Source organism: Lissotriton helveticus, chromosome 5_1 (genome assembly GCF_964261635.1).
Source record: "Lissotriton helveticus chromosome 5_1, aLisHel1.1, whole genome shotgun sequence".
Lineage (NCBI taxonomy): Eukaryota > Metazoa > Chordata > Amphibia > Caudata > Salamandridae > Lissotriton > Lissotriton helveticus.
Genome location: NC_136065.1, coordinates 436,183,766 through 436,208,748, shown reverse-complemented (window position 1 = coordinate 436,208,748; position 24,983 = coordinate 436,183,766). Strand labels below are relative to the sequence as shown.

Sequence of the window (24,983 nt, the reverse complement as noted above, 5' to 3'; positions counted from 1 at the left end):
TTTTCGCTGTTTGGGGGTGTTGTCGGGTGTTTTTTTGCGGGTGGGTTGGCGCCGGCGGGTCTTGCCTGGGGCATTCCTGGGAAGGTCTAATACCGGATACAAGTGTTTTGGACAAAATCCATAAGGAACAGCCTTTTTTTTGCCATTTCTTCAGACATCTTGCTCAATGTAGCGTTTTGGGGGGCTTCCTGCTGTTCGTGGGTGGGTTGCGGCCGGGGTCTCTGTCGAAGCACTGCTGCGACAGTCTAATCTTGATTGCATTTGCTTTTCAGGAAATCCGTGGTGGAAAACAGGAGTTATGATGATTGATGATGATGACGACCTAGCTGCACAGCGCCGCGTTTGGACCGAAGGCCGAGAGACATTGTAAGTATGAGATTTAGCTTTTTCGCTGTTTGGTGGTGTTGTGTCGGGTGTTTTTTTGCGGGTGGGTTGGCGCCGGCGGGTCTTGCCTGGGGCATTCCTGGGAAGGTCTAATACCGGATACAAGTGTTTTGGACAAAATCCATAAGGAACAGCCTTTTTTTTGCCATTTCTTCAGACATCTTGCTCAATGTAGCGTTTTGGGGGGCTTCCTGCTGTTCGTGGGTGGGTTGCGGCCGGGGTCTCTGTCGAAGCACTGCTGCGACAGTCTAATCTTGATTGCATTTGCTTTTCAGGAAATCCGTGGTGGAAAACAGGAGTTATGATGATTGATGATGATGACGACCTAGCTGCACAGCGCCGCGTTTGGACCGAAGGCCGAGAGACATTGTAAGTATGAGATTTAGCTTTTTCGCTGTTTGGTGGTGTTGTGTCGGGTGTTTTTTTGCGGGTGGGTTGGCGCCGGCGGGTCTTGCCTGGGGCATTCCTGGGAAGGTCTAATACCGGATACAAGTGTTTTGGACAAAATCCATAAGGAACAGCCTTTTTTTTGCCATTTCTTCAGACATCTTGCTCAATGTAGCGTTTTGGGGGGCTTCCTGCTGTTCGTGGGTGGGTTGCGGCCGGGGTCTCTGTCGAAGCACTGCTGCGACAGTCTAATCTTGATTGCATTTGCTTTTCAGGAAATCCGTGGTGGAAAACAGGAGTTATGATGATTGATGATGATGACGACCTAGCTGCACAGCGCCGCGTTTGGACCGAAGGCCGAGAGACATTGTAAGTATGAGATTTAGCTTTTTCGCTGTTTGGTGGTGTTGTGTCGGGTGTTTTTTTGCGGGTGGGTTGGCGGGTCTTGCCTGGGGCATTCCTGGGAAGGTCTAATACCGGCTAGAAGTTAGTTGGACAAAATCCATAAGGAAACACCAGTTTTGGCACTTTTTGTAAGTTAGGGTTCGTTAGGGTTAGCCCTAGCAGCAGGATTGCATGTGTTTAGGGGGGTTCGATTGCAACGCGGTTCTGTTGTTGTAGAGCACTGTTGGAGCGATGCTGGCTATGGATACTTTTGCTTGCAGGCAAGTGGTTTGAATACAATCCACGGTCTGTATTTGGGTCTACTGTTACTTTCAAAGTACGTTTTGTAACCATTTTTCTGCTAGGCATCGTTTTTGGAGATATGATTGGGTTCTTCTACATTTTTGCGACTGGCTTTAGTAAGGGTCTTGGTGGGAGCATTGCTGGGAAGGTCAAATTTTGTTCTAAAACACAGTAGTACACCCACCTTGAGGGGAAAGATCCGCTATAATATTTTGGCCATACTTATTGATCCTTAAAAAGGTGACTCAGACAGAGCACGCAATTTCAAAAATATTGTACTGTCTATTAGGGAAATCAAAGTGTCACTTTTTGAACCACACAGCGTACATACCTTTTATTTATTTATCAGTGGTATTGTAATAGCACTTCCTGTTTTCCGTTCAATAATTACAGGCCGGGTTTCAGTCAACATCCGCCAGGCAGGCAGTGGACAGGGTGTCTCTTCTGTCAGTGGTCACCACCACATTGATGGACGAAGCGTCAGCTGGAATGGAGGAGTGCCGCCAATAAGAGGAATTGTTTGCTGCATGCAACTTACTTACCAATTTCAACAGGACAACTCCAACAACATACGCAATACAGATACAGTATCCATTGTTGTCTTTTATTCTATGAGTGTGACTGCATGTGCTTACCTTTAGTTTGTAACCAAAGATTGTCTGTAAACTCTGTATCTTCAATTATTGTTTGTCCATGCTCTGCTTTTTTTTTCTTCTCTCAACAAAACCTACCCAAAAAGAAACCCCCATTCCCATCCATTTTACAAACCCTAACCCTCTTCCCCCGGGCTGTGTTGTTTTGCTTGATGTCTGACTAAAATGACATCAATAATTCCACACACTTGCTGGGGAGGATAAGGTGATAGCAGCAACAGGCTGGTGAAGGAATACGAGGATATCTTCTAGACTTACTCAGCTTCAGTACTATATCTTCTAGTAGTAGTAGCCAATGTCAAATAAATTCAACGCAAGTACTAGTTATACTTGCAATACTTTACCATTTGTTAGGCTACATTATGGCACTGTTCTAGTGTACTGTCACCTGCTATTTTCTCGATCGTACCGTAACCGTTGTAATGCTACAGTAAGGAGTACAAACAAGGTTTCGTTTTCTTTTTTTCCATAGGCATGCAACTGCCACTGTGTCACACCACTAGTAACACCGCAATGAGGAAATGTCACCCGCCCAGGAATGACAACGTTAATCCCCATTTCACCTGGAGCCAGCCCTGGGCCTAGCCCTAATTTCTAACACAAATTACAGGTAAGATAAGCGTTTGGTGGGAGGTAGTATAATGGAGTATTATTTCGGAGTAGACAAGAGATTGACGGTTGTACTACTAAAGTCCTACGACTGTTCAGGAAAACAAAGTTACTGTTACACCCCCGCCCCCCACCCACCAGACTAAAAAGCAGTAAAAAACAGGTATGGTCAGATAAAGTTGAAAAATATATTTATTTATCCCTAACAAAATAATCTCCCTCACCCACCCTAACCCCAACGATTGTCTCTGAAACGTCCCAAAACGATCCCAACTCCCAAATCCCACCCCCCAAAAGTCTATAAAAAAAGGGCAAGGGACACTCCACTACTGGAGGGTGCTGGTGCTGGTGCATGATGCGGCATGGGCATCATACTCCTTGCGGAGGGTGGCAAGCTCGGAGCGGAGGCCCTTAACCAAGGTCTTATACCTCAGGACCTCCTGCTCCAGGTTGGACATGCGGACTCGTAGGCGGCGTTGGCGTTCCTTGCAGCTCCTGTGGGGGGCAGCTGGTATTTCGGGTGCTTGGCGGTGGCGGTCGGCTTTCTTAGCCCGGCTCGGTCCCGCTGGTTTAGTCACGGAGGAGGATGCAGTGGTCACAGTCGAAGATGTTGCCCCGCTCGACTGCGTGTCCTGCTCCTCCTCCAGGGCCACCAGCCGCCGATACTCGGCGACTGTGGCCTCCAGCCTCCGTTGCCGGGCCAATCTAGCCTGCTCCCTCCTTGTTGTTGATTTGGAAGGAGCAACTATATGAAGAAAGAAAGACATAGTCTGTAACCAATGCTCCTTATTAATAACACAAAGTGATTGAGCCGAAAGTTGGGTCACAGAGTACAAGTAGCAAATTGAAAGCACAGTACATAACTATTGAGGACAGTATCTATGTAACCTCCCACTTCTGCATCCTTGCTCTAACAGTAGTGGTAGTTTAATGAACTAATTCTACGACCACTATGGACTTCCATTACAGTCGACTATGACAGTACACCAGTCTTATTCTTCTTCTTCTCTCTTGTTTAGGGAAATGGGTACGTTATCTTATGCAAGCCGGCAGAATGACATGGACACAGCACAGTGAAGTTGCACCCGAGAAAAAAAGTTGCACACCATGATGATGGAGACAGACTTGCGTTACTGTACCGGTCCAGTACATGCAGGTGGTGAAGCTATTACTTTTCTATTACGGGTGGCACTGAGAATACTCTGTTACAAGGGCTACTGCTTAATTAATTTACCTTTCACCCTACAGTGCAAATGAGTACTAGAAAAGGAAACTGAAGAAGCTAACTAATTTGATTATCTATCACTTCACATGGGACGTATTTAATGACAGATGAGATGACTTTAGGTGCTTTGCTTAATATTGAGTGAACACAGTGATACACCCACACATGAATGACGTACTACAAGTAAACTAAAGTTATTAAGAGAGGTACGGAGTGTCCACCGTAATAGCCAGATATATGCTGTGAATGCAAACGCAATACAAAGTACTGCTACTATTCATGGTAGTATTGGACACATTTACAATTTCTTTTCCTTGCCTTCCCTGCACTGGGACGGACGTGCGGGTGCGGTGGTACATGCTCTTCAAGGTAACACTTACTTCACCTGGCGACCATCTACTCTCTCTAGATACACATTTGCTATGTAAGAGTCAGAGAATACCATGCTCCAGGCATCCATTCATTCAAAGTATACGCACACATACAGTTTCTGTTTCACCCACCCAGGCTGCTGTCCTTCCACCCATCCTTGCTTCATCATTGACCCAGCCATGCACCATACCATATTCTTTCCTTCCCAGCCACCTCTGGGTCCAAGCAAACACATATCGTTCTTCTTTGCCAGCCATCATACAAGTTCGCGTCCCACTTACTTACACCCTTCTTTCGCTTTTCGTTCATCCCATCCATCACGTTCGTCTAAGAACTTATTGGGATTCTTCTCACCAAAAACTTCACAGCTAAGTCGAAGTACATTTCGAGGAGGCTACTACCTGGTTGATTTGTAATTGTAATACACCCGTGCAGAAAGCACACTATGCAGTCTTCAATCTCAATAAGTAAGGAATATATAGCTTACCTGTTTCCGCCACCACCGTTTGATCCCCCACAGGAACGGCCACCAGCTCTTCTAACGCCGCATCCTCCCCAGAGGCCTCCGAGTCCAAGTCCAACACAGCCACCTCCGCGCTGGCCCCGTCACCAGATGTTACACCTACAAAGTACATTTAAGAAAGTTAGAATACACCACTCACTACTATATAATATTTGGTCTAGGAGAAATGTTAAAAAAACAGAATACAATGTAATAATTTGTGACTGTCTACTCCATAGTAAAAATGTCCCATTTTCCAGGGAAGGCTGTTGTCTTGCTGCACTTTTATGCACAACTGATGAATGCTTGCTTTTGATTTTTAACACGCACCACTTTTTCTCCTAACAGACAGAAGCTTGACTCCTGAGTCCTAAGAACACGACCAGGATCAAGTTCAAAGTAGGTGAGAGTTCGGCTCGACCACAAGAAATGTGTCCAATTAATCGTCAGCACTAACCACTTTTCCGTTTACAGTTAAATAGTTTTATGACAAAGTAGATTTTAATAAATGTGTTTACTTTTAATAAAGCTTTTACACTTAAATAGACTCTGTGGTTTTTGTTCCTCTAGACTAGAGTGGATGAGCTAAAGGTTTTGGAATTTTTGCAAGCATGAGTGCCTCTGACACTTCTTGACTGTGCTGTGACTCCGTACTACTCTCTTGTCCTGCGTACGATAATCTAGAGATCATTGGGGATCTATAATCGGTGACTTCGGGAGCTGAATGACTCTGCCACACTATCTAGTCAGTAAGGAGACAGTGCATAGAGGTATTGCTGAATATAATGGGAGTCCAATGGAATTGCCAAATGTCCAATCTTAGTTAGCTACACAGACAGACTAATAAGAATAGTCTAGTAATACCACAGGGAGTCATATTCGAGGCAGGATAAGAATTTATATCCAGTCTACAAGAAGATCAAAGACGATTTAGAAAAAATCGAATGAGGAACGCTAGGAAAAAATAGGTACTGTTTAGTAAAATGTAAACTTACTGGGGCCAGCAAAGGAGCCCTCGCCTGCCCGATCCTGGCCTGCATCCTCAGCACCCTCCTCCTGTGTCCTCTTGCCCTTGGGGGGAGCTGATGTACAACATGAAAGAAAGAAAAACCATAAAACATGGATGAGATTTTTCAACCAAATCAAACATTTCAAAAGAACAATAACAACATATTTTGGAAAAATAGCAAATAGATAGACAACTATTCCACGGGATCTATCTCATGTGGTATACTACGTTATTCGTATTGCCTGATTTGCGGAACGTTGACTTAGAAAGTTCCTATGTAACTCAATAAACAGACTACTAAAGAGGTTTGCCTAGGCCTGGCACTGCAGGCAGTAGTGCGCAACACGTGACAGACAAAGTCCATCCTGCTTGCAGATCAGTGAATACTCAAACTATCAATCCACCCGCCACCACCGCCACTATTTCTTCTGATAGCCATGTGACTGTCTAAAGGAAGGACACTGGACTTCAGTCTGTTGGGGCTGATTTATAAGTCCCTTGCGGAAGTTGCGGCTGATTTTCCTCCATTGTTGCGTGCCTTTTCTGACGCAGCGGCAGAACAAAAGACTCGCCATGGTGTTGGTGCGGCGTATATATTAAAAAAAAAAACACATATGGGCATATGGGCGATGCATCACGTTGTAAAGCCCTGCGCCATCAGGGGGCGTTCCGACGCAAGGGAGGGCGTACCTGCGCAGGAACGAATCCTAAAAGTGGCTGAGGGAAATCTACAAGATGTCAATCAGTCATTTTTAGGACAATGATGCATGACTCAAACCCTGCGCGCTTGAAGCCGACGTACGGCTTGATGCAGCATTGGGGAGATAGGGTACCCCAGAGCATTGCTGGAGCTGCGCCATCGTTGGCACGCAACTCCAGCAATGCGCTGCCTTTACGGCACAGATGCGTAAGGCTTCTGTGACGTTTTGGGCCAATGGGTGGTGGTGGCATGGCACACAATTACTGCCGCATCCCTGCTACTTTGCAGGGATGCGCCGGTAATTGAAAATATGACCCTTACTGTCTAGCATTACGCAGTTCTTTTCTTTACAGTACACTCATACATAATTTCTCAGGCCAATGAAATGCTTCTGAACACAACATACAAAACAAAGAAGCATAGTAGCAAGCAAGGCTACTGAGAAGGAGAGCAGTGCACCTGAAAATGAAATGCATAGAAGATTTTGAAATATAATTTACCTCAATGTAATCGGCAGCATTATTGCTCTTGGTAAAGAACAAAGATTTGCAAATAACAGAGCAGGATAAAACAGAGTAGTAAATGTACTACTACTACTACTCACCAAGCCCGGGGACCTCTACGCCGAGCGCGTCCAGCAAGTCCCGCTCCCGGTCCATGACATCGGTCCAGCGGTGGGTGGCCTGGTTATATGTGCGCCGGACCCCAGAGATCTTGTACATGGCCCGGCACACCTTCTCCCACCGCTGGCGGCGCTCCCGGATGCCATAGCCGGTCGCGATCTTGCCGCCTCCCAGGATCGTCTTGGGGAGGCGGCGCTGGACATGGAAGATCAGTGCCGCCACTTCCTCCGCGCTGAAGATCTCCCTCGGGACCACTTGCTCCCCCCTTAAACGCCCGCACGGGAGCCGGGCACGGGGTGCGGGACCCTTCCCCTTCTCAGGGTGCTTCCCGGCTCCCTTTACCATGGTCTGGGCAGAAATAAACTTAAATGATAAAGAAGAAATAGAATAGTGAAGAAGAAAAGAAAAGAGTTTAAAAAAGTAGTTTAAAAGTAAATAAAAGCTGCAGAAAACACAAAAATATAGAGCTAGAAAAATAGAGGGTCAGATAATAAGTAAAATTAGATCAAAAAAACTTCAAACAAGCAAAGGATGGCAGAGATTGAGAGAGGATACAGAAAGCATGCCCAGAACCATAGCAATGAATGAGAAACAAGATGGCCGCGCCCGTTCACGACCGCGTGGGTAAGTTCGCGCGAGATTTTCCTTGCGAGTACGCGCGAAATTGTACTCGCGAGCAGCACACTTTGCGAGATTACACATAGCGGGCGGAAACGGAATTACGTCACGCCAACAAGATGGCCGCGCCCGTGTACGACCGATAGGGTAACTTGGCAAACGAATAGCTAGAAGCGCCTCGCGAACACGCGCAAGATCACGCGAACATACACGTCGCAACAAAAACAATTTTGTATTCGCACGTATTCGCGGCTTCCGAAATCGATCTCGCACGGATTCGCGCCCCAAATAACGCGCGAAATTGCAAAAAAAACGATTTTAGCTAAAATGAAAGCAATGAGCAGGTGCAAAAGTTCAAACTTAACATTAGTAACATTCAAGGTAGTGCTTCCTGATGGGCCCCTCCAGAGTTTGCAACAATTCTATGACCCTGCTATGACCCAAACAGCAGGCTCATAGAATAGCACCATAAAGGTCCTGTAAAAAAAAAATTTCACTGCAACAAAAAGCAAATTACAGATAAGGAAGGAAGCAGGTGCCAGCCAGACTGGAACTTTCAAAATTACTGACACATTAATGAAACACAAATTAATTGATGGCAGTTGAAGAAGGGCAGGTGTGCTAGCTTTTTTCAACCACCATAATCTACAGTAATAAATAAACCTAATAGGTGCCTGTGAGGATGTACTAGAGGGTGGCATGGGTGTCCCAGAGGGTGGCAGTGGTGAAACAGAGGGTGCTGTGAACCTGTGATGATAAACCAGACGTAGAAACAACATAGTCGCGGCCGTTGCAAGCCGAAAAGTAAGTTCGCAATTGCGAACTTGTCCCAAAATCGGCGCGAACACGCGCCAACACAAAAAACGGAAAAATCCGCAAATCCGCTAGAGTTCGCGGATCTTCGCGGATTGCGAATCCGTAAATACGCAAGTTCGCGGATTGCCAATCCGCAAAATCCGCCCATGCTTAGCAGACACAAACACATGTTCTGCACTACCACAGCTGGGTTCCGTACGACCTATCGTGCATCATTAGTCGTATAAAAAAGTTTGTGAGGGCTGTGAAGGATTGTACAAAAAGAAAACAGTTGTCGATTTTATTTTGCCACGCCCAGACTCTGCCTTTGAGCCGCTGGGCAGTTACAGGTGTCTTGACGCCTCTTCCTGTGTACACAAATGCTTCAAACCTGCTACGCCGTACAATCGACTACTTCTAATTTTGAATCCCTGGTTCTCGAATCAGAACTAAACTATCTTGATGGACCCTTATATTTTTAATGTTCTTGCAATATATACTTAAAATTGTTTGCAAAGCTGAATATTCTGGAAACACGCGACAAGAACGTTCTTAAAATATATTCTAACAGAAAATGTACTGCTTGTTCGCCCCATTAGCATACATCTCTTAACATCAAAACATCTCACGATGTCGGCGATCATTGTACAATGAAAATTATCGGCCCGCCGGGCCCAGATGTAAAATATCACACTGTAAACTACTGCCCCACAAGCTTCCCCCAGCGTGCGCTCTGCCTCAGCCGCACTCCTCCCACACCTTTGAAGTGAAGCTCAGCTTCACTTCAAAGGCCCCTGCTGCTTCACACTATTCACGTCTCTCCCTCATCGCCGCTCTCCCCGCTCCGCCCCCTGCTGCGGCCGTGTCGCATTTCTCCTCCCCCCTCCCCACAGCAATGTCCTCCGTCTTGTTTTTATTCAAACCTATGGTCCAATCCGATATTCTCTTTTTTATTTTTCGTAGGTTTATGTCGAACTTGACCAGAAGGCACTAGAGCGCTTTACATTAGCTCCAGTTACATCACCAAAGGACACATTTATCTTTTTTTGTTAGTTTTTTAGCCACGGGAAGTTTACGTGATTTGCCCCGAATCACAGGATGTTGATCCGACGCCGAGATTCGAACCTAGCTTTCCTGTTTCAAAGTCGGCAGCCCTGGGGAGCACATCCTCTCCTCCTCCAAGAGCGCATAATTTACTGTAGAGTAGGCATGCACTCTCTTCAGTTTTCTTGAAAACACTCTTTGCTATAATTACTACCGCTCTCTTTCATTTTTTTTCTCTCATGCAATTCAATTTGAGAATGCTTTATCACACACTAGCAGCCTGTCCCGACGTTGTCCGGGTAGGCTTGAGGTACTCACCAGCGTCGCGCTCCCCTGGGCATGTAGATGTTGACGCTCCTCCCCGCGCTCCTGGCCGCTCCTACCCCATGTGAATTGGACCTGGCAGGGTGTCGCTTCCGCTCTCCGGACCTCGCAGGGTGTTGCTTCCTTTCTCCTGGGCGCTACTCGCGCTCCCCTGGGCATGACGATGTCGACGCTCCTCCCCGCGCTGCTGGCCGCTCCTACCCCATGTGAGTTGAACCTCGCAGGGTGTCGCTTCCTTTCTCCTGGGCGCTCCTCGCAGGGTGTGGCTTCCACGCTCCGAACCTTGCAGGGTGTCGCTTCCGCGCTCCTGTCCGCTCCTCGCAGGGTGTCACTTCCGCGCTCCGGCCCTCGCAGGGTGTTGATTCCGGCTTCCGCGCTCCTGGCTGCTCCTCCCCACGCTCCTGGTCGCCGACCCGTGATGTCAGCACGCACGTCGTTAGCTGGCGCTACTTCAAAGGGACTACTTTTCCCAAAAAGTTACTTTGCCCGTATAACATATATTTTTTTTAGATATAAGCCTATGTCCATCTGCTTACCCTGACAATTCCAATGATGTATTGGGTGTTTGGATTGGCGCTGTGGTTCCCGAGTTTACCCGCCTCAAAGGTTCCCAGTTCTCACTTTATAATAGTAGTATAGATAGGACATACATCGCATCTGATTGTAACAGCCCTTTTTGGCGCTTTAAGTTGGAAGGTAAATTGCCTCTTCCCACCACTGTTGAGTGAATACCGAGCAGGAGACTGCTTTGGGGTTTGTAAACCATCTTTCAGTTTACACAGAGGCTTTTTGTTGTGATCAGACTACATGTATTGATGTGCAAACTCACAATTTTGTGTAAAATGTTATAAATAAAGGATAGTGACCTAATGTTGTTTTTAATTTTTAATGGTAAAAGTTTTTACATGTAAAAAAGGACAAAACTAAACATGTAACTTTACTAATGCTATAAATGTAACATTTGGTAGATTTATAACTATTCACTTTACAAAAAACAAAATTAATACTTTTATAATTTGAAAAAATATAAACAAAAAAAAAATTACATTTGCAACACCAAAAGGTCAAACTTTTCTATTGCGAGACCTATTGCATTTTCAATGCTTGTTATAGTAAGATATTGTACAACAATATACTGAGCAGTTGAGTGTTGGCAGCAATACATCACTTTACATTGTGGAGTGCCTCAGGGATCTTCCTTGAGCCCTACGCTCTTCAATGTATATGTGGCCCCTCTAGCGGCCTTAATCAGACAGTATGGTTTTTCAGTAATCAGCTATGCCGACGACACACAAATTGTGGTGTCAATCACCGACAACAAAAACGAGGTGGCAGACCGTTTTAACACTTGTATGTCAAAGGTGAATAGCTGGATGCAAGCCAACTGTCTGAAATTAAATGGTAGCAAGACAGAGGTCTTACTTTTGGGAACTAATCCTCCAGGTTGGTCGCCTACATTGTGGCCCTCTGAGCTGGGTGAATGTCCCTAACCAGTCTCCAAAGTTAGAAATCTTGGGGTGATTTTTGACGATCGGCTAACATTTAATAGTCAGATCAATGCTCTTACAGCCAGGTTCTGGGCCACTCTTAAGTTGATCAGAAAGATCCGAGCTTTTATTCCCCCAGAGTCATTGAAAACAGTGGTAATTGCCCTTGCCAAATCCAAATTGGACTATGGCAATGCACTGTATCTTGGAATCCAAAAGCAATATCTAAGCAAGCTTCAACGTCTGCAGAATGTGGCAGCCACACTAATCTTAAATATTCCCAGGCATGAACCAGTGGATCAGCGACTGGTCACACTCCACTGGCTGCCTGTTCGGAAAAGAATAGCTTTCAAGGCATTATGCATCACATTTAATGCACTTCACGGTAGAGGTCCACTCTATTTGACCTCCAGAAAAAAATACTATGCTCCTGCTAGGAATCTCAGATGGGTCAGTCACAAGTTGCTGCAAGCACCCAGATTCAAACAAGTTCGTTGGGGTGGCAGATGTTTCTTGGTAAGAGTGACCAAACTCTGGAACAGCCTACCCATCACGATCAAAAGTAGTCCGAACCTCATTATGTTCAGAAAATCTTTAAAAACCTGTTTTTTTCAAACAGATATTTAACACACATGCATATGCTCTGACGTTGATTTTATCTTTATTTTTTAGTGTCAGCGCCAAGACGCCCCCGGGCATTCATTGCGCTTTATACATTTTTAAATCAAATCACTTGTATGGAATTCCAAAAGAGCCGCAGTTTATGATGTATCAGGGATACTGACACTCTCCATGCAGGGAAACACCATTGAATGAATGAACACCTGGGCAGTCTGAGATTAGTGCATATGAAAAGCTTGTCCGCCTCTTCTCTGCCGAAGAGGTTTGGCTGAAACCATTTGCAGACTGGTTTAGTTACCGAGTGATTCCCAAAAATTGATTTGTAGATGTGGCAGTGAAGTAATGGAGTTTCTCCTTCTATTCCACTCTGTGGGTGGTAAACTGTAGGTGGACTGTCCTATATGGAATAACGTTGGCTTCTTGACAGGGTGACTGCTGGGAATGACTGGTGGGGTCAGTGAGTCAGGTAATACTGTGCCTAACATGACTGGCCCTGGGTAAGTGCTACCGGCCCTTCAGAGGTACTCTGTGAAACATTTTTATGTGTTTTCTTCTGACAATCCAACATGTAAAAGGGCATCACTGAATGTCATCCCATGTGTTTCCTATGCAGACTCTGCAAGTGCAATCTGACCGATTGCCAGTGCCTGACTGGAAGAATGCAACCCCAGGACACAGCTGGCGTGCAATACAGCAGGTGGAACGACAGCAGCCAGGATGAAGTCAGTGTAAGCACAACGCCTGCCGAAGCATCCAAGTGGAACAGGTAAGTTTAAGGAAGACTCAATTGTAGTTTGACTATTGATTCCATGCTGGATCCTGTTATAGCCATCTATATTGAACTTCCTGATAGGCACTGTCGTAGACTTCGGCAAGTCCAAATCTCTAAAGAAGGAGTTGTGGCCTAGAGCTTAAAGTGAAACCAGGAAATGTGTGACCATATTATACAATTTGCCATAAAAACCCAATTCACATTTGCACCCACTTTTGAGGTCCTGGGGCAAGCTGGTGTCTAGGCAGTACCCCCTCAGTGGAACCCAGCGGGTGGGCACAATGAAAGGAATAGTGGCTCTTGTTTAGCTAAGGAATGGCCACATGTAAAAGATCTAATGTCTTTATTCATTAGGCAGTTCCATATTACTGAAGTAAATACTCAAAAGGAACCAGATTGTACACACAAACTGTGTACCTTACAAATTAGTATGTCCCAGTGGCACCCTATGGACAATGGGCATAGAGACAGCCTCTAGGAACCCCCTCCACACAGGGAAAGTGTATTCACAGACTTAATTCTATTAGGTGCTCTCTGCATACAAACAATGAGTAATGCTTAAACTTCTAATCCATATAACATTTGTATGAAAGTAGAATAATGTATGTTACGGCTGGGTAGCCTTACCATGTAATATTATCACAATACCCCAAAGATGCTCCTTGGATTCACACTAATAAATCCTTAGCTCAGATCTGGTAGAGTGGTAAAGAGCAATCAGGCTTTTCTAGAGGAATATGTGTTAAGCATTTCAGAGTACCAACATGGACGATAAGTAATTGACACGACTCGAGAGAAATCTGTCGACAATTTATAAAAATAAGATATATTTTTTTATCTTAATTTAGACACCAAACAAACGGAATAGCATACCTGTAACCAATGTTATAGATTTTTGAAGCAATACTAAATCAATGCAGTACAATGCATGGAAAAGATAACATTGCGGTCAATTGCAAAAACCACTAGTAACAATCGGTCACTTGCAGGTCGAGTTACGTGGAACCCTTACAGGGTTATGGTCATGTGGGCCCCAGGACCAGGCCACAACAGCCCAATAAATTTTACCTAGGCTATGGTGCCCAGATGCAGAATTGTTCTGCCTGACCTTGGTGCTGAACGGGCCCCTGTTGGTGCTCATTTTACCGCTTACACTGTGTTGCGAGAAACAGCATGCAAAAACACAACAGACACATAGTTGCTGACGTCAGATGATGCATGCATGGTGTTCCCTGTAGATGCAGCGTTGAGTGTGGGTGTTGGTTACTGGATTGGTGACCAACAAGCCTTGGGGCAGCTGTAAGTAAAGCAAAAATGTACTGGAACTTTACTGGGGCCACCGGAGTGACGTAGGAGCCTGAAACTTCAGGGAAGGCGAGACTTCAACTCCCACAATGGGCTGGACCCTCTGGATGTGGGTGATCCCAGAGAGGGCCCGATTGACAGTGATTCTTTGAATCTGGCGAGTGTTTTTACCTGCAGCTTGCATGGGACTAGAGCCACTAGTCCAGAGGAGTCTGAGGGTGCTTCTGGCTTCCACAGACTCCCTCTCTTGGGAGTGCTGAGTTTTAGCTAAGGATGAGGGTCATTCGCTCGGTCCAAAGTCTATTGCCACAGGGACAGAGTACCTCTCTTTTGTCTTGTGCTGTAGTCAAAGATCTGTTGTTAGCGACACGGGTCTTCTCTTGGTCTTTCCTTGATGCAAGTTATTCTGATCTTTGGTTCTGGTGTTGGGGGTCCCTTAAATCCTAGATTATGGGGAGTTAAAGGTGTGGGAGCTAGTAGCCAATGGGCAGCTAGTTCCTGCAGCTAGTCCGCCCCTGAGATGACCACATCTGGGGTTGTAGTAAACTTTCCTACCCAGAACCCTCTATTCTGCCACTCCCAAACATGACAGAAATCAAATTGTGGTATGCAGACCAGGTTGCTCACACTGGAGCTTTCTAGTGGTTTACATGTTCATGAATAGCTACTTTTCCGCCTGCCTGGCTGCAATTATGCCTGGGTCAGAGGAAGGGCTGTTTCATCCACTGAGGATGAGCCCTGATGTATATCAGAGGCGGTGCAACCGTTGATGCTCACCACCATGATGTACCAAATCACTAGCCTGCTTAGAAGGAGGGAGTGTGTCCTCTTTCAGTGCCCAATTATTTGTTTCTGACTCCTGGGAGTGATCACACTGCCTGGAAGGAGATCATAATCTTGTCTTGGTGGCAACAGGCTTGGGAAAACGTGGGGTGGTCATCCAGAACACAGTGAAGGTGGAGAACCAGGCGGGTAACATCTAGGTCACCAACTGGGTGCATGCCAAATCACCCAGGGTAGGAGATACCTATCAGGGTGGAGAAGGCACATTGTTTGATACCAAAGTTGACATATTTTAGTGGTATCATAATGGAGCTGCCAATCTTGAGAGTGCCAGGTTGGCAGCCCATTTTATCCCATGGACCTCTAACAATTATGGTAGTTTCCAATGGGGAATGCCACTTTAGGGACATATAGGCTTGGACTTATATGTCCTCACCTTTAATGTTCTGCACCCTGCCTCCTGGGCTGAAAGGCCTACCTTAAGAGTGTCTGACATATAATAGAGGCAGTGCATTTGACTGTGCCACACATGGTGAGGGTGCAGTCGACTTTGGGAAATTTGCACTGCTCTGGCAGTCTGCAATGCCAGGCCTGCTACCAGTAGTTTGCTAAGGTCAATCAGGGTGGCACAAAACTGTGCTGCAGCCCTGGGGACACCTTTACCACATATTCCCTGGGAACCTTTGTTACCATATACTAGGGACTTAAAAGGGGGTAAAGTCTTTGCCATTTTGGGATAACAGTTTTGGGGGCGAGAGCACCGGCACTGCGGTTTAAACAGCAGACTCCAGTGCACTATCAGAGCCATAACATAAGTATTTGGAGCAAATAGTGGGGGGTGACCATACAAAAATGGGCACTTTCCTATAACATACAACCCAAGTAGTCATCAGGTAAATAAAGTATGGGTGTATGTAATGCTAATCATTACAGTGTGATCCATACTAATATTATAAAGAGAGAGCCCAAACCTTTGAGGCGGGTAATCTCAGTAACCACAGCACCAATCACAACACCCAATACAGCGTTGAAAAGGGCAGTTGCAGCAGAAGGACATAGGCTATGCAGACGGCCACCATATACATTTAAAAGGTAAAAGAACCGTGCCAGCAAAGTAGTCCCTTGTGGGCGTGTCTGCGTTGTGCTGTGGGCGTGGGCTGGGGTGTGACGAACGCTGGGGGCGTGTGGTACGGCCCTCATATCGTGGGCTGTGGGCGTGTGCTGGGGGCGTGACAAACGCTGGTGGCGTAACAAATGCTGGGGGCGTGTGTCCGCCCTTCATGCCATGTGAGTCGTACATACAAGCACCAATTACGTTGCTGCGCAGCATCAAGGGGCACGCTGGGGGTGTGACACTCTGGAGGCGTGACACGCTGGGGGCGTGACATGCTCGGGGCGTGAGAAACGCTGGGGGCGTGTGTCCGGCCTTCATGCCATGTGAACGCAATTGCGCCGCATCAAGGAGCACACTGGGGGCGTCTGCTACGTTCCGCCCTTCATGCCATGTGGGTCGTACATTAATCAGAAGATCGTCTGCTGTGGCCGTGTGCTGGGGGCGTGACAAACGCGTTCAGCTGGATGTGTGGCAAGTAACGTTACTGCAGCCTCTCCTGCACGCTGTTACTGAACTCTCTCATTCAACGAAATTACACGCGCCTGCTACCATCAACCAGGGCTCTAGCCGGGCTCAGGCGGCGGATCAGTACACTAATTACACGCGCCTGATAACATCAACCAGGGCTGCCGCTGGGCCTCAAGCGGGGGAACACGCGCCTGGTAACATCAAACAGGCCTGCATCTGGGCCTCAAGCGGGGGAACACGCAAATGAGCGTGTCTGCGGGGACAATTACTGCAGCCTCTCCCACTCGCTGTCACTCAACTCTGTCATTAAACGGATTTACCCGCGGCTGATATCTCTCTCATTCAACGACATTACACGCTCCTGCTAACATCAACCAGGGCTGTAGCCGGGCTCAGGCGGCGGATCACTACACCAATTACACGCGCCTGCTAACATCAACCAGGGCTGCAGTTGGGCCTTCTCCGTCCCGATTCTAATGAAACAAAAAATTGTGTCTGCCGCGAGATTTTAAAATAAATTGCCCTTGCCAAATACACACATTACACACATTCTATTTCATACCCGGACAACATCGAGACGGGCTGCTAGTTATTTATAATCCAGTCACTAGCTTCTAACTCTGTTTTCCTCTAATTTCCTTATTTAATAAAATTGTGAGATCCAGAGCAGATCACTTTGTCTTTCTTCGTCTTAGTTTGGGCGCTGTTCCCAATGGTATATTCAGTCATAAACAAAAGGTTAGGACAGAATGTAACTTTTTTATTGCCTGCCAACAATTCACAAAGGAATTCTTGGTGAGTGTAAGCCCATTAATGTGTGTGTGGAGCTCTACCATGAGCACAGAATTCTCCTCACCCATAAATCTTATTCAGAAAGTAGGAAAATGGGCATTAACAGGCTAGATTTGCCTTGTAAGTTTGTAAACGCCCACAACCAATGTTGTTTTCGCTGCTTTCACAAATTCCTCTCACACCCCTTTCCACTGTTGTAATAGTAGGATTTTTTCCAGGCAAGGTTGGACAGGGAAAGAGTCAACCCTATATTTGGTGGGGAAGATGGGAAATGCTTTCTCAATGGGGAAATTGTCTTTCCCCAAGGACAAAAAATGTTTGCTTTTCCACTGGAAATTGTAGCGCTATCTGTTTTTCAAAACCGCATACACGGAGACTAGGTCCCTGTTTGACAGGAGTGTGCCCAGAAACCTGCACTTGGGCAATGGAATGTGTGTGAATAGTGTTAAGTTTGAGATCTCTGCCCACACTTTTCCGACTTTATTTGTGAATAGGGCCCAGAGTAGTTAGCACTGTTTCTCAAAAAGGGACTTTACTTTGCTAGGCACAAGACGAACATTGAGGTGCCTGATATCTATACGGGCACTGTGTTTAGCCAGCTACACTGGCTGCACAAATATATCTAAAATGTAATCAGAATCTATACTTTTAATGATTACATGGACATTCTAATCTACTCAGATAAACACATGTCTTTGTGTGCTGTTGCTTCTTATCATTAATTGCCACCCATGCTACATCCGTCCACAGAATAGAAGTAATTCTTCCATTCTGAGGCAGTGCCGGACAAGTGGATTTTGAATTATGGTGAAAGAATTTCCATTCACACGTGTAATCGATTTAGGGGGCATATTAGCAAGAACCTTGTTAAAATTATCGCCGTTTTAGCGGCAGAAAACTGCTGCATATTCATGAACAACACAGCTGACTCTTACCCATCACTTCCGATACCAATTGCACTCAATCTCCATCTGGATGGCAGTGACTTCAGTGGCAGCTGGTGATATTTAAAAGTGGTGAGGCATAAAAGTTTGGCATGACTTTTATGTAGTGAGCGACTCAGGCAAGCTTAATGGACAAACGTGGGGTCCAGGCTGGAACCTCCTCCAGAAGATTTATTTTTAAAAAAAAGATCTGCGCATCTTCAACCACCCCTCTTTGCTCTTCAGCAGCCTCTTTTCACTTTTCCCCGAATGCACTACCTTGCATCTCCCTCACTTCACCCATCCAAACATACACGGCACTCACTCATATTTAAGCAATTTATTTTACTTTTGCTTTTGCCCTGTACATATTATGCCATCTGTGCACCCCCTTCGCACAAAGTTTCACAAAATCGAAATTACAACTGGAATACATGATCATTGTTCTGTGTGCTCTGCAGATAGGCCAACCCACTGACAGGCACTTTGCTTTGGCTTCAGGGTCAGCGTCAGAGCTAAGTCAAAACCGCTCAAAAACACCTGCACAGCTCAAAGTATGCACTGAAAAAAATACAGAAAGAAACACAAGATGATTAAATAGTTAACTCTTGAGGGAGGCAAGATTAAGTAAAACTTGAAATAAGAGAGGAGCTAAATTGCTGACATGCATTGCTTTAATGTTTCTAACTCGCCTTGTTCATAAATCAATCCATGTTATTGGAATTAATGTTGATAAGGGCATGAAGATCAGGCCAGTTTTAATGTCATACAGCAGATTACTGTCCATTGTAAGCACATATCTCGTCTTTGCCCTTGACTCGGATATTTGTATCAACTTCACAAGGGAGCAAGAACACTGGCCTGCTCGTCTTTTGCATCCATTTCACGGGGAAACAAATGCTGCAGCTCCACTTCTAATGGAGCAAGCGTTGTACAGCCAGTGCCTGAGATGTCTCAGTTGGGGAAGTTAGCATGGAGATGGGTCGTAGAAAAAAATACATAATAGAAGATTAGCACTCAAACACTTTCCATTACCGAGGACAAGGCACCAAAACACACGTACACTGGTGCTTGCATCAACTCCTACGTGTGAGGAATGGGAAAGGGTGGGATCTATGCCTATGAATGATGGACGGTTGATCTCATGCAGGTAGAGAGACTCCAGCGCCCCAAAACATGATGCTGACAGCGTCACTGGCCTATAGAAAATACTGCCGTAGACTACATTGGCAATGATTCATTATGAAGGGCTTTAGAACAGTAAGCCCTGCGTCATGCGTCCCAGTTCAGAAAGTTGATTTACTGCCTGGCTTCTGTCTCCTGATTCAGAGTGAAGCGAGGCAGGCAGCCTGGGATACACAGCCCAGATTTAAATACATCTATTTGTTTAGAGATGCAGCTGTATCTCTAATTAAATTAATCTATTTAATATTTGTTCAGTAATGTGAAGGAAATAATTCCAGGGGGCACAGCCCAGAGCCTTAATGGAGATTCCGCCTCTGAGTGACTTTATTCTGCCTGCAGCTTTAAAACTGTTGACCTTCCAATGGCAGTGAGAGCAGATGTTTGGTGTTGTGAGCTCATTAAGCCCAACAGAGAGAGATCATTTTTGAAAGCGCATGTTTTGATTTTGGGGTGCATGCTGAAAGGTAAGAAAGCATCTCGATGAATATGTTTCCCATCCTGGTTACACCTTCAGATTATGCAAGGAATGTTTTCTCCTGATCTTAACAATGTGTATTTGGTGATTTATCTTGGTGTTTATTACTTTTTTATTCATAAGCTAGAGCAGTTCTACTTGCTTACCAGTACATTGCAGATCATAATGTGCAAAAAGATGCCAAGAGCTGTGGAAATAGACTTATAGAGTGGCTCACTGTGTTGCCAAAGCTTCAGGGTGAAGGAGTTGCTTTTCATGCCATGACAGGAATAAGTATTTCTTCTATAATGCATTTATTTGTATGGCGCACACCACAGACCTAGGCATATCTAGGCGAGGGTTATAAGAAATTGTCTTTATTTAAAAAGATGGAATTCTCGCATAGATAAAGGGAGCTTCTGAAGCTTGTGGCAATAAATTGAATCCCTTTGGTTTTACAAATGGGGTGGGGGGCACTCTTACAAGAGGTAACTGACCAGACTGAAGTGGCCAAATGGAATAGTGGTGGAGGTTTTCTTAGAAAGTTCCTGTGGTTTTACTTCATGAAGGCACTTATGGACAAAGATGGTTCACATTTTTAAGGTGCACCTGCAAGAGCTGCTAGGATCAGGGATTCAGCTGGTGATAGAGTCTAACTGCTCTCTATTGGGGGACTTCCTCCTAGGCTGCTTCTTCTAAATTGTTGGTTGATGGTCTAGCTCCTACCCTCTTTGCACTGGTAAAACGCAAACTGATGGGGCTCGTCTGCAGAATGTGCTGAGGGCCCCCTGAGACTTGTATATGTCACAGGTATTCGTGATCCTGAGTATGAATGCGTGCGCCTTGGGGGTGGTGTCCTCTACACCGCTGGGGCGGCAGGGGCTTTTGCTACAACCCTGCCTATTATGCATGTAGAGGGACTAACTTGTTATGTGATCTCCCTTTTTACCATTGGCCAAGTATATATAGTAGTAGGGATCATGCCCAAATTACCCTCATATACCTGAGCATTAACATCAACGATGTAGAATAAAAAAATATTGGCAGAGAGGGATCAATCAAAAGTATTTATTTTCAACCAGAGTACAGTTAATTACTCTGCTGTTCTCTTATTCTAATTATAGACAAACTAATTTCTGCTAATCTAGCTTGTGTACGTTACAAGTGACTGGAAAAGAACACAGTATAGTCACAACAAACTAATACATATGCAATTTACATATATACACAATATACACTTCATTACAGAAACAAAATCACACTCATATATATGATACACTACATGTATACAATATATACAACATATACAACATATATTCAACATATACACATATCGAAAAACCAATAAATCAATAATTGGTTCCCCTACTGCGAACAAAACAGACAGCGTGTATACTCTAGAATCAGAGCAATACACTATAAGGTAGTCCCTATAGCGCCTGCGGAATAACACCTCCAAAACTATACTAGGGGCGCTTTACTTTCTTCACACAACTCTACTTGTTGGGACTCCTTTAGAAATTTCCCATTGGCCAGCTGTGTGGTATTTGCTTATTGCATATTTACTGCGACGTACTAATTCCTAATCATGCCTCCCATCATTATTGCGTTTTGTAGCGTTTCTAGAGGGCAGATGATTTGAAGCAAATGTCCGTCCGCGGACCCACTAAAACATCAAATGTAAGATACTCACATTTTCTTTTCTTTCATTTTTTTCTCAGACTCTACAACCTGCTGTGCACCGGGAAGTGTGGCATTGCTGTGAAAGTGATAGGTGGCATGGCACTGTTTTGGATCATTTTCATCATCGGCTACCTTACTGGTTACTACGTTCACAAGTGCAAGTAGGATAAGGGGAAGATTGATGCCATCAGACAGTACCAATGTGCCAAGCGAACCGTCATTGGTTTTGCAGCAAAGTCGTCGCTCACTGGTCAACAGAGACATTTCACAAACATTAATGATTGTACCTAAGGCTTGAAATGCACTCAAATGGATTTGCCACTAAAAGGACCAATCCGATCTGCACATTTGTTATTTTTCCACCTTATTAAAAGCATATGATTTTTGAACGATTTTGAGAGATTTATAACATAGGCTGAAAATGTCACTAATTTCAGGTATATTATTCAGAGTTTTTACTTGGAATGACTGTGGCTAAAAAGTGAGCATTCCTCAGGGGCAATATTTCTATCCACATCTTCTTGTGCTGCGTTTCTTGTTAATGCCATGAAAATGGGTTAAGGAACTGGTAGGGTGTAGATGACCAAGAGGAATGTATAACATAGCTAATTGTGTTCCACATTTAATTTTACTTTTGATATCAGTTGCCCAATGATGATAATTTTTTGTTGGTTTGGTCATAAAAATGTCCCTTTTCTCTCCCTGTCCCCAGACTTGCTGCCATTTTGTGAAGGAGGGCCTAGTAAATAGAATGGGTCATGAGTTAGGCTTCCTTCTCGTGTATAAACAGTGATGTCCGGCATCTTAATACAAGTCCTTGCATGGCCTAAGAACATGTGTAGCCATGAAGTGCAAAACGAAACACACAAATATTACAGGATATTACAAGTGACAACATTTAAGTCAGTGCTGGCTATTCACCAAACTGTACATCAAATGGATCTCTTCCATTCAGGAACAGAGGAGATAGAAACAGGCTGGCAGGATGGAATTGACTAATTTACAACAAATATATCCTGCAGGTGTGGACTCTTGGTGAGCCATGGTGAGTGAGGAGTGTAAGTGGGGTAAGCTCACTTTTACTCGGCGAGGAGGCATACACAATTCAGAGAAGGGGCATGTTTGGGGAGATAAAATGCGTGCATGTATTACCTAAAATGTAGTATAATGTATGGAGGAATAATTAAAGCAAAGAATGTGTAGCACATCTCTGCAATCTTATGTGGACCCTTACAAGACCTGGTCACTGCTGCAGGAGAAAGGTCACATGTTGTTTCTTTCGAGGTGTGAGCTTGTTAGGCGATTCAGTGAAAAATGGCAGAAGGTAACAGAAAGAGCCAGCCTATCTTAATTTCAGTTTAAAATGTACCTTTTTCTAGCTTTTTTGTTGATGTTTGCACTGTTGAAGATGAGCCTGCCTTCTGATATTGCTGGAACTCTCAGCTGCCTTTGACACAGTCATCCATACCACCCTTATACACACCTATAAGGTTCGAATGGGATACACCAGCAAAATCATTCACAGGTTCTCCTCCTACTTTTTCAACTGACATCCGTTTGTTCATATGGGCACCTCCAGGTTACAAAAGATCCCTATCCCCTGCAGAGTACCACAGGGCTCCATACTGTCTCTTGTCATCTTCAAGCCATATGTGGTGCCTCTTGGTGCTCTACTCCTGGATAACAGGATCAAGATGCACCAATACATCAATGACAGATAACTCTACTTGAAAGTCTCCGCTTCTTCAGACATCGAATACTCAAACACTGCTTGCACATCATCCAGACCTGGATGTTACCACCTACCTGAAGCCCAACCTAACCTATTCCTGTTATTTGCCAAGAACAATCAAAAAGATGTAGTGCAAATCTGGCTCAATGACAGGAACTTTGACAGCGTTGAATCCCGACGTTCACTGAATGCCAAGTTACTTGGATTAATGCTGGACACCAACCTCACTCTGAAAGAACACAGTGCAAAAAAAATGACCCGGTACAAACTCTCTCTTCTAAAGAAAGGCAAATCATTTCTTCCAAAAAGCGACTTCAGAAATGCTGCTCAAGCCCTCATACTCTTGCACCTGGATGATGGGAATGCCCTACTCCAGGGCCTCCCAGACTCCACACTTCCACCTCTTATGGGCAATCTATATACTTCAGCACATCTCATTCTGGGCCTGAAGAAATATGATCACATCATGATGGAACTCCATGGGCTCCCTTTGCTGGCCTGCATTATCTTCAAAACCAGCTGCATCATTTACAAAGCTATAACATCCAGCACTCCCGCATGTCTTGCAGACAAACTAACCATCTCTTCGGATCTCGGCAAACCCACTGCCAAGACACCATCCGACCACAGACTAAGAAGTGCAAAAAAGGGAAAAAGCCAAACCGCAAACTGTTTCCAACGATGCACCCAGGATCTGTAATAAAATCCCCGTATCCATCAGGACCGCCCCAACAGCTCTCCAATTTAGGAAATAGTGAATCTCACTTCTTTATAGAAAATTACATCATAATACATTAACCATCCTCAACCCAGCTCCAATTCCACTTACTCCGTGACATTGTTCCTGTCTTTGACCATGTTCACTTCTTCTCTAACTTTGGGCTTGGTTTGCGCTATAGCATGCTAGCCAGCATAATTTGCTTAAACACCTATATAGGTGTAGTAAGCACTTCACATATGCATTTACAATACAGTTTGTCACTCTCCCTCTTTAATTCTAGTATTTTACTTCAAACCAGTTTTACTCACCTGTTTGCTCTCTCATTGTAGATTTCTTTAACTTTTACCTTTATTTTTCATATTTAAACTTCCACAAACTCAAAGAACACATGCCCTGTCTTTCCCAGATTCTGGCATTAATGCTCAGTCATTTCTCTTTACAACATTTTGAAATCATTGGGTTGGATAAGATCAGCCCCCACAAAGCGAGTGAGAATAACAAGCAGGTATTTTATGTAATTGTGTGAATGGTAAGTGAAATGTGAAATCTTCAGTACTTTGTTATTAAACTCACATGACTTGAAAATGTGGTACTTGTAGTCCTGTATTTATAAGGGTTAGAAAATCTCAAAGTACCAAAATGCAAAGTAGCATACACTAAAAACCAGAACGACTGAAAAGTATTACACCAAATATAGAACAGCTTGAAATCTTGGTAAGGAGTACTAGTACTCACAGGGCAAAATGAATATCCTATATATTGTTACTCTAGAACACCAGTTTCATGAAAGTTTGTGGGGAATAACAAACGTTTAGTTTCAGAATGATAGAAACATAGCAACACACAAATTCCTTATTTGAGCTTCTTCTCATCTATTTTTCCTACATGGCCACACTTGTTCAAGAATAAAAACAAAGCTGCTTGATCCCTGGTGATTCCAACACAGAGGAGGGTATCTTCAGTGTTGAAATGTATCAGCTTGAAACCTGCAGCACAGTTTTAAAAAAGAAA

The 24,983-nt window shown here is 44.7% G+C and overlaps 1 protein-coding gene across 3 annotated transcripts in view; it reads left to right on the top strand.

Moving 5' to 3' along the window:
• Positions 1–24,557, top strand: part of SMIM1 (small integral membrane protein 1 (Vel blood group)) — a 130,358-nt gene extending 105,801 nt beyond the window's left edge. For all 3 annotated transcript variants that reach the window (XM_078642638.1, XM_078642636.1, XM_078642639.1), the window contains exons 2-3: positions 12,654–12,806; positions 21,558–24,557. In XM_078642638.1, the coding sequence (XP_078498764.1) occupies positions 12,700–12,806; positions 21,558–21,684 (234 nt within the window). In that variant the 5' untranslated portion in view covers positions 12,654–12,699 and the 3' untranslated portion in view covers positions 21,685–24,557. The remainder of the gene's footprint in view (positions 1–12,653; positions 12,807–21,557) is intronic.
• Positions 24,558–24,983: the final 426 nt, after the last annotated feature.